This window comes from Lynx canadensis, chromosome C2 (genome assembly GCF_007474595.2).
Source record: "Lynx canadensis isolate LIC74 chromosome C2, mLynCan4.pri.v2, whole genome shotgun sequence".
NCBI lineage: Eukaryota > Metazoa > Chordata > Mammalia > Carnivora > Felidae > Lynx > Lynx canadensis.
This window is the reverse complement of record NC_044311.2, coordinates 112,868,445-112,879,213: the sequence shown is the minus strand read 5'-3', so window position 1 is coordinate 112,879,213 and position 10,769 is coordinate 112,868,445. Positions and strand designations below refer to the sequence as shown.

The 10,769-nt window shown below is 35.6% G+C and overlaps 1 protein-coding gene across 1 annotated transcript; it reads left to right on the top strand.

Moving 5' to 3' along the window:
* The first annotated feature begins 9,550 nt into the window (after positions 1-9,550).
* On the top strand, positions 9,551-10,538 carry LOC115523717 (olfactory receptor 5AC2-like). Its single transcript, XM_030329943.1, is given in 5 exon segments — positions 9,551-10,083; positions 10,142-10,196; positions 10,198-10,473; positions 10,475-10,507; positions 10,509-10,538. Coding segments are annotated over 5 exon segments (921 nt in total). The 5' UTR covers positions 9,551-9,556.
* Positions 10,539-10,769: the final 231 nt, after the last annotated feature.

Below are 10,769 nucleotides of genomic sequence, written 5' to 3'. Positions count from 1 at the left end.
GAGGGGATGGAGAACTATTTATCATGCTACTGGAAGCCAAAAGAAAGCTGGAGTAGCCATACTTATATCAGACAAACTAGACTTTAAATTAAAGAGTGTAACAAGAGATGAAGAAGGACATTATATAATAGTTACAGGGTCTATCCATCAGGAAGAGCTAACAATTATAAATGTCTATGTGCCGAATACAGGAGCCCCCAAATATATAAAACAATTACTCATAAACATAAGCAACCTTATTGAGAAGAATGTGGTAATTGCAGGGGACTTTAACACCCCACTTACAGAAATGGATAGATCATCTAGACACACGGTCAATAAAGAAACAAGGGCCCTGAATGAGACTTTGGATCAGATGGACTTGACAGATATATTTAGAACTCTGCATCCCAAAGCAACAGAATATACTTTCTTCTCGAGTGCACATGGAACATTCTCCAAGATAGATCATATACTGGGTCACAAAACAGCCCTTCATAAGTTTACAAGAATTGAAATTATACCATGCATACTTTCAGACCACAATGCTATGAAGCTTGAAATCAACCACAGAAAAAAGTCTGGAAAACCTCCAAAAGCATGGAGGTTAAAGAACACCCTACTAACGAATGAGTGGGTCAACCAGGCAATTAGAGAAGAAATTAAAAAATACATGGAAACAAATGAAAATGAAAATACAACAATCCAAACGCTTTGGGACGCAGCGAAGGCAGTCCTGAGAGGAAAATACATTGCAATCCAGGCCTATCTCCAGAAACAAGAAAAATCCCAAATACAAAATCTAACAGCACACCTAAAGGAACTAGAAGCCGAATAGCAAAGGCAGCCTAAACCCAGCAGAAGAAGAGAAATAATAAAGATCAGAGCAGAAATAAACAATATAGAATCTAAAAAAACTGTAGAGCAGATCAACGAAACCAAGAGTTGGTTTTTTGAAAAAATAAACAAAATTGACAAACCTCTAGCCAGGCTTCTCAAAAAGAAAAGGGATATGACCCAAATAGATAAAATCATGAATGAAAATGGAATTATTACAACCAATCCCTCAGAGATACAAACAATTATCAGGGAATACTATGAAAAATTATATGCCAACAAATTGGACAACCTGGAAGAAATGGACAAATTCCTGAACACCTACACTTTTCCAAAACTCAATCAGGAGGAAATAGAAAGCTTGAACAGACCCATAACCAGCGAAGAAATTGAATCGGTTATCAAAAATCTCCCAACAAATAAGAGTCCAGGACCAGATGGCTTCCCAGGGGAGTTCTACTAGACATTTAAAGCAGAGATAATACCTATCCTTCTCAAGCTATTCCAAGAAATAGAAAGGGAAGGAAAACTTCCAGACTCATTCTATGAAGCCAGTATTACTTTGATTCCTAAACCAGACAGAGACCCAGTAAAAAAAGAGAACTACAGGCCAATATCCCTGATGAATATGGATGCAAAAATTCTCAATAAGATACTAGCAAATCGAATTCAACGGCATATAAAAAGAATTATTCACCATGATCAAGTGGGATTCATTCCTGGGATGCAGGGCTGGTTCAACATTCGCAAATCAATCAACGTGATACATCACATTAACAAAAAAAAGAGAAGAACCATATGATCCTGTCAATCGATGCAGAAAGGCCTTTGACAAAATCCAGCACCCTTTCTTAATAAAAACCCTTGACAAAGTCGGGATAGAAGGAACATACTTAAAGATCATAAAAGCCATTTATGAAAAGCCCACAGCTAACATCATCCTCAACGGGGAAAAACTGAGAGCTTTCTCCCTGAGATCAGGAACACGACAGGGATGCCCACTCTCACCGCTGTTGTTTAACATAGTGCTGGAAGTTCTAGCATCAGCAATCAGACAACAAAAGGAAATCAAAGGCATCAAAATTGGCAAAGATGAAGTCAAGCTTTCACTTTTTGCAGATGACATGATATTATACATGGAAAATCCGACAGACTCCACCAAAAGTCTGCTAGAACTGATACATGAATTCAGCAAAGTTGCAGGATACAAAATCAATGTACAGAAATCAGTTGCATTCTTATACACTAACAATGAAGCAACAGAAAGACAAATAAAGAAACTGATCCCATTCACAATTGCACCAAGAAGCATAAAATACCTAGGAATAAATCTAACCAAAGATGTAAAGGATCTGTATGCTGAAAACTATAGAAAGCTTATGAAGGTAACTGAGGAAGATTTAAAGAAATGGAAAGACATTCCCTGCTCATGGATTGGAAGAATAAATATTGTCAAAATGTCAATACTAACCAAAGCTATCTACACATTCAATGCAATCCCAATCAAAATTGCACCAGCATTCTTCTCGAAACTAGAACAAGCAATCCTAAAATTTATTTGGAACCACAAAAGGCCCCAAATAGTCAAAGTAATTTTGAAGAAGAAGACCAAAGCAGGAGGCATCACAATCCCAGACTTTAGCCTCCACTACAAAGCTGTAATCATCAAGACAGCATGGTATTGGCACAAAAACAGACACATAGACCAATGGAATAGAATAGAAACCCCAGAACTAGACCCACAAACATATGGCCAACTAATCTTTGACAAAGCAGGAAAGAACATCCAATGGAAAAAAGACAGTCTCTTTAACAAATGGTGCTGGGAGAACTGGACAGCAACATGCAGAAGGTTGAAACTAGACCACTTTCTCACACCATTCACAAAAATAAACTCAAAATGGATAAAGGACCTGTATGTGAGACAGGAAACCATCAAAACCTTAGAGGAGAAAGCAGGAAAAGACCTCTCTGACCTCAGCCGTAGCAATCTCTTACTCGACACATCCCCAAAGGCAAGGGAATTAAAAGCAAAAGTGAACTACTGGGACCTTATGAAGATAAAAAGCTTCTGCACAGCAAAGGAAACAACCAACAAAACTAAAAGGCAACCAACGGAATGGGAAAAGATATTTGCAAATGACATATCGGACAAAGGGCTAGTATCCAAAATCTGTAAAGAGCTCACCAAACTCCACACCCAAAAAACAAATAACCCAGTGAAGAAATGGGCAGAAAACATGAATAGACACTTCTTTAAAGAAGACATCCGGATGGCCAACAGGCACATGAAAAGATGTTCAGCGTCGCTCCTTATCAGGGAAATACAAATCAAAACCACACTCAGGTATCACCTCACGCCAGTCAGAGTGGCCAAAATGAACAAATCAGGAGACTATAGATGCTGGAGAGGATGTGGAGAAACGGGAACCCTCTTGCACTGTTGGTGGGAATGCAAAGTGGTGCAGCCGCTCTGGAAAGCAGTGTGGAGGTTCCTCAGAAAATTAAAAATAGACCTACCTTATGACCCAGCAATAGCACTGCTAGGAATTTATCCAAGGGATACAGGAGTACTGATGCATAGGGGCACTTGTACCCCAATGTTCATAGCAGCACTCTCAACAATAGCCAAATTATGGAAAGAGCCTAAATGTCCATCAACTGATGAATGGATAAAGAAATTGTGGTTTATATACACAATGGAATACTATGTGGCAATGAGAGAAAATGAAATAGGGCCTTTTGTAGCAACGTGGATGGAACTGGAGAGTGTGATGCTAAGTGAAATAAGCGATACAGAGAAAGACAGATACCATATGTTTTCACTCTTATGTGGATCCTGAGAAACTTAACAGGAACCCATGGGGGAGGGGAAGGAACAAAAAAAAAAAAGAGGTTAGAGTGGGAGAGAGCCAAAGCATAAGAGACTGTTAAAAACTGAGAACAAACTGAGGGTTGATGGGGGGTGGGAGGGAGGGGAGGGTGGGTGATGGGTATTGAAGAGGGCATCTTTTGGGATGAGCACTGGGTGTTGTATGGAAACCAATTTGACAATAAATTTCATATATAAAAAAAAAAAAAAAGACTCCACAAGTCAAGAGAGTTGAGAGGGAGGCTAAGGGAAGTCTCCCCAAGCTGCTCTCAAGCTCCTGTATTTATTAGGCATACATTATAGTGAAAACATTGCATAAAGTCAGTGGCCACCTGTCAGTAGGAAGATATAGAAAGCGTGCAAAAAAACAAGACATTCCCAAGACTACAAAAGAGCAACTGCAGAAAGCAGGGTGGAGAACAAGATAAGATATTCCAAAGATAACATGGTCTAAGGAATTCATGAGCACAGGCATAAATAAGCATTAACTAGATAATGGTCAGCTGTTTTCAGCATGGCCAGAAAGCAGTGTAATGTTTCCCTATAATCTCCTTAACTAGGACATAGGTATTTGATTTCCCACACATACCAATAAATTAGATAATTTAGAGGAAATGGATAAATTCCTAGGAAGTAACAAACTACCAAAACTAACTCCAGAAAAAATAGAAAACCTGAATAAACCTTAGCAAGAGAATGAATTGGTAACTTTAAAACTTTCCACAAAGAAAAGATCAGATGACTTCACTGGTGAATTCTACCATGTAGTTAAAGAAAAATTAATACTGATTTCCCACAAATTCTTCCAAATATAGAAGAAGAGGAAACATTTTCCAACTCATTCTATAGGGCCAGTACTATAGACTGAATGTTTGTGTACCCCAATGTGTGTTTTCATATGTTAAAGTCAAATTCTCAAGGTGATGGAATTTGGAGGTGGGGCTTTCTGGAGGTAATTAGGATTTGATGAGGCTATAAGGGTGGAGCCCTTGTGAATGGGATTAGTACCATTCAAAGAGTCACAAGAGAGCTTGCTTCCTCTCTCTGCTTTTCACTTTGTGAGGATACAACTAGAAGTCAGTGGTCTGCAACCAGAAAGGGCTGCTACCAGGACTCAACTATGCTGGACTCACCTGTGATCTTGGGCTTCTCAGAAATGTGAGAAATAAATTTCTGTTGTTTGTATACCACCCAGTCTATGGCTTGCTTATAGTAAACAAAACTGACGATGACAACCAGTACTATCTTAATAACAAAAGCAAAGACATCACAAGAAAAGAAAACTAAAAATACCTATGATCTTAGAATTAGGCAAATCAAAGAAATAAAAGTCACCCAGACTGGAAAGAAAGAAAGAAGGAAAACTGTATTTCTAGATGACATGATCTTTTATTTAGAAAATCCCAAGGCATCTACTAAAGAACAAATAGAACTTATAAATGAATTCAGCATTGTTGCAGGATACAATATAGAAATCCATTGTATCTCTATGCACTAGCAATTAGCAATCAAAAAATAAAATTAAGAAAATCATTCTGTTTATAATAGCATCAAAAGAAATTGAAACATATGTCCAAACAAAAACTCTTGTACATGAATGTTTATAGTAGCATTATTCATAAGAGCCAGAAAGTGGTTTGGGTACCTGGGTGGCTCAGTCGGTTAAGTGTCTGACTTCAGCTCAGGTCGTGAGTTTGAGCCCTGCATGGGTCTCTGTGCCGACAGGTTGGAGTCTGGAGCCTGCTTCAGATTCTGTGTCTCCCTCTCTCTCTGCCCTTTCCCCACCTGCATTCTGTCTCTCTCTCAAAAATAAACAAGTATTAAATAAAATGAAAAAAAAAAAAAAAGGCCAGAAAGTGGAAACCCATGTCCATCAACTGATGTATAAATAAACAAAATGTTGCATAGCCATACAATGGAGTATTGTTCGTAATGTAGAGGAATAAAGTGCTGTTACATGCTACAATATAAAAACCTTATAAGACACTATGTTAAGTGAAAGAAGTCAGTAAAATCACAGATTATATGATACTATTTTTACTAAATGTCAAGAACAGGTAAATCTATAAAGACAGAAGGTAGAGCAGTGGTTGCCTATGACTGAAGGAGGGAGAATTGGGGCTTGACTATTAATAGGTTGAGGTATAACTGGTATAATTCAACTATGACTGGGGGTGAAATAACAGAAGGTCTTGATTTCAAACTTGGACATGGTAAGGTACTCTAAGGTATCTTTGAGACTTCCAAAGGAACATGTAAAGTAAGTATTTGGATGATGGTATCATTAAGAGAAACAAGAGAAAGGAAAACAAATGTTACCTAAAGCCTGTTAATTGATATTCTGTATAGATGTCCCACAGTGGTCCCTGTGGATTACAAAGGCAGGTTTTAATTGTTACAGCTAGTTGTAGGGGTGAAATGATGATTAACTCACAAAACCCAGTAGAATAAATATCATTTCATCCTACAGAGAATCCTTTGGAAGCATAGGGGAAATATCTTTCCTTCCTCTTCCTTTGTTTTTTAAATAACAAGTTTGAAAATAGAAGTAATATATATTATCTTCATTCATTTTGGAGTTACTGATGAGAATCAGTGTGCCAGCAATCATAGCCTCATTTCTGCATTTTCTACATCGCTTCTAGAAAACTATCACTGACTTTCCAATGTATGTGGGAACTGGGTGAGAGTATAGTGATTTATACATTTTCTACATTTCAAATTGTCTTTAGATAACCAAATATCTATGTAAGATGTCTACATAACTTAAAATTCTAGTGAGGCATTGAGATTTTTCTCACTCAGTGATCAAAATTTGATGAATGGGAGAGGATGACTAACTGTACAGGAGACATATTTATCACAAAAATTCATAATTAATTAATAGAAAAATGAAGTATATGGGAAAAATTAAAATACTCATGAGAAGAATGATTCAACAGTTTTAAGTTACATTTTATAATGCAGAGAGTTTAGATTTGAGACAGACATGTAGTTTGTATGTACATTTATAATTTTGCAGAATCAAGATAATTCTAAACTTGAGTTTAATGGCTGGTCTTTAATACATAGCTCTTAAAATTTCATGGAATCATGAGAAAACAAGGGCTGTAATATAGCCCTTATATTACATAATTACATAATATACTATATATATATATATATATATATATATATATATATATATATATATAGCTAGCACTATCTCCTTTATTCTAATGTGATGTTTTTTTCACATTCCTCTTAAGGAAAAAAAAATTCCCAAAGCTTGTCATGTCTTGCCTTAATTATGCTGAATCAATGAAGTGACATTAGAAATATCTATTATTTGGTGATTTGGGTTGTAAATAAAGCAAGGCCACTTTAGGACAAAGTTTTCACTTTGGAAATAAAATGACATTTCCTTAAAATTCACATAGTTGATTTTTAGCAAATGAACTCCAGTGAATCCTTTTAGGTATATATGTTATAAAAGGGATCCCTGTGGTATGTGTTTAGTAATTTAAACTTATTAATTTTTTTAGCTTAGCAAAGATGGAGAATAACAACTTGTCACTCTCCCCATTGGTTAAACAAGCCCAGTTTTTTAAATGCATTCTCATTTAACATCATCTTTACGTATTATAAATGTCAAGAGGTATGGATATAAAATTGTAAAATTGATTTTTAAATGGGTAAGCTACTATTATTCCACCTGTTATTATTATGGTAAATATATTTTTGTTTCTCTTTCAAGGAAGGTTACCCATTCACTCTAAAATATTTGGAAAATTCTATTCTCGATTTCCTTCAGATGTCATTTTAAAGTCATAGAAGAAAATCAAGCTTGTTACTTCATGAAAATATCAGATATTATATTCAGAATAGCAGAAAAACCTATAAAACCCTTAGGAATAAATTAGATAAGAAAAGTACTGAAACTGTATAAAACAATAAAAATGACTCCTATACTTAGACACCATCTTTAACAATTTCAATACCTTTGACTATTTCAAAAAATCATTCTTGCTCTTAATAGTCAAAAGTCTATTACCAAATATTAACATGGGAAGCATCCTTAAGAATTAAAGATAACTAATAAATATTTCAAAGAAATATTTACAGATTATTTATTCCTAATTTTACATTGAGTTTTCATTGCCAAAGACTCTTCTTTCAAGGTTACAATAGCATTTTCTTTTTCTTTTTTATTAACATACTTGTGACCATCCTTTTATATATCTTTCTAGGCACACACATGCACACAGACACACAAATGCAAACACACACACACACACACACACACACAACAAAATTATATAGAAAAGGGCTTATGATATATATCATGTTTTTGTCATGAACTTTGGTGTGTGTGGGGGGGTTGTGATGAAGTAAGTATTTCTCTCTTCTGGTTTCTCTATTCCTAATGCTACATCTACTCCTGCACAGAAAAATCTATGTTAGAAAGTTGGTATATTTCGGGCTGCCTGGGTGTCTCAGTCAGTTAGGTGTCTGACTTTGGCTCAGGTCATGATTTCAAGGTTTGTGGTTGGAGCCCCATGTCAGGCTCTGTGCTGACAGCTCAGAGCCTGGAGCCTGCTTCCAATTCTGTGTCTCCCTCTCTCTCTGGCCCTCCCCTACTCATGCTCTGTCTCACTCTCTCTCTCGAAAATGAATGAACATTAAAAAATTTTTTTTAAGAAAGTTGGTATATTTATCCACATGCATATCGTATTTATTTATATGCATAAATTTTTAAAAATTTATATGCATAATTTTTTAAATTATATAAATGGGTCCATAAAATTTAAATTTCTTTATATTTTGATTCCCTCACTTAATACATTAATAAAAGCTTCCATTGTTAACTGGTACAGCTCAAACACATTTCTTTTATGTTTGAATAGTGCTCCACAGTAAGACTGCACTATAATTTATTCAACTATTCAATTTGTTTTTTTTTTTAGTTGGGAGTTGTCTTTGTTTCCAGTCCTTGTCTTCATGTACTAAAACATTAAGTACAATGTTTGTACTTTATTCTTGTATGCAAATGATATTATTTCTAGAATATATACCCATGACAAAGACTGGTGATCAAAGTTTATATAAGTTTCTAATTTTGACAGATGTCAGATATAAAAGGCTGTTACAATTTACATTTTCACCAGTTATAGTAGGAAATGCTTCCTTTCTCACTTTCCTGTCATCAGATATTATCTGTCATTTTGCTTTGTAGCTTATCTCCTTTCTAACCAGTGAAAATGATGTATCAATTTAAATAATATTTCTAATTTTATGGAGGATGAGCATTGCTTCATATATTTATCGGTCACGTTGACTTACTCTTCCGTAAACAGGTCTGCTCATATTTTCTTCCCATTAGTTCCACTGGGTTATTTAACTTGCATGAACCTAGCTGTAAGAGGTTGTGTGTGTGTATGTGTGTGTTTTATATGTATTAAACCCATGTATGCAGAATATGTTCCAAACATTTTCCCAACATATTTTTGTCCTTTCCCTTTGTTTATGGATTTTTCTTTGCAATAAAATTACATGGTTATACCTATGTTAAATTGATAGTCTATTTCTCTCCCTCATGCAATGGTTTTGGCAATGGTATTTCTTCCACTTGCAATAGCCCTTCACATGGTTTTAATATTGCCTCAAAATTTGCTTTTATTTCAGGTTTTTCCAATTTTAGGATCAGATACTTAAAGAATTTGTAAACAGATTTACTACAGGCTAAAAGTTAAACTTTAAAAACTATTAATTAAATGGAAAACAACACTAAGGTACAATTTAATGTGCAAATAAAATGCCACTACTTTATGTTACCTTTAGTGATTGTCTTTGATACATATTTTCTCATTACCGTCGTCAAGTGTGGACATGTCAGAAGAAAACAAGACTCTGGTCACTGAGTTTGTTCTCACAGGACTCACAGAGAGATCATGGCTGCAGTTCCTCTTTTTCCTCATGTTCTTGGTCATCTGCATCATCACCATGGTGGGCAACGTTGGACTGATGGCTCTTATTTGGAAGAATGCCCATCTTTACATGCCTATGTACTTGTTCCTTGGTGGTTTAGCCTTTGCTGATGCTTGTACTTCAACCTCTGTAACTCCCAAGATGCTAGTCAATTTCTTAGACAAGACTGCAGTGATATCCCTAGCAGAGTGCATCACCCAATTTTACTTTTTTGCTTCCAGTGCAACTACAGAATGTTTCCTTCTGGTAGTGATGGCCTATGACCGCTATGTAGCCATATGTAACCCCTTGCTTTATCCAGTGATAATGTCCAACAGACTCTGCATTCAGTTGATAATTATTTCATATGCAATCAGTTTTCTGCATCCCCTGATTCACATGAGTTTGTTATTAAGATTAACTTTCTGCAGGTCTAACATTATTATAATGTTAGAATATTATTCTATGTATAGAATGTATAGAATACACATTATTATAATGTATTAGAATAATACATTATTTCTACTGTGAAATTTTACAACTGTTCCAAATTTCATCTATTTGACCCATATATTAATGCACTAATGATATTTATTTTTGCAGCTTTAATACAAATATCCACTTTAATGACCATCATAATCTCTTATCCTCGTGTGCTCTTCGACATTCTGAAAAAGAAGTCTGAAAAGGGCAGAAGCAAAGCCTTCTCTACATGCAGTGTCCACTTGCTCTCTGTCTCATTGTACTGTGGCACTCTCATCTTCACGTATGTGCATCCTGCATCCAGTCTAGCCGAAGATCAGGACAAATTGTATTCCCTATTTTACACTATTATAATTCCCCCTGCTAAACCCATTTATTTACAGCTTGAGAAAATAAAGAGGCTATAGGTGCCTTGAGATGAGCTACAAAGAAGTAAATAGTTGTCAAGGGAAATTTCAAATTGTTTCTGTTCTCACCCTTTGCATAAACGAGTTCTTAAATCTTACAGATTAGGCATGGTTCTGCCCTTTTACTAAAGAGCTAGTGGTCAGGGTGGTCGCTAAGCAATGGGTGAAGGAACCCAGGTTCACACAATGTTTACTTGGATATACATCCAATTAAAGTTATTACGTCAGTTGAAATGACTCCTACT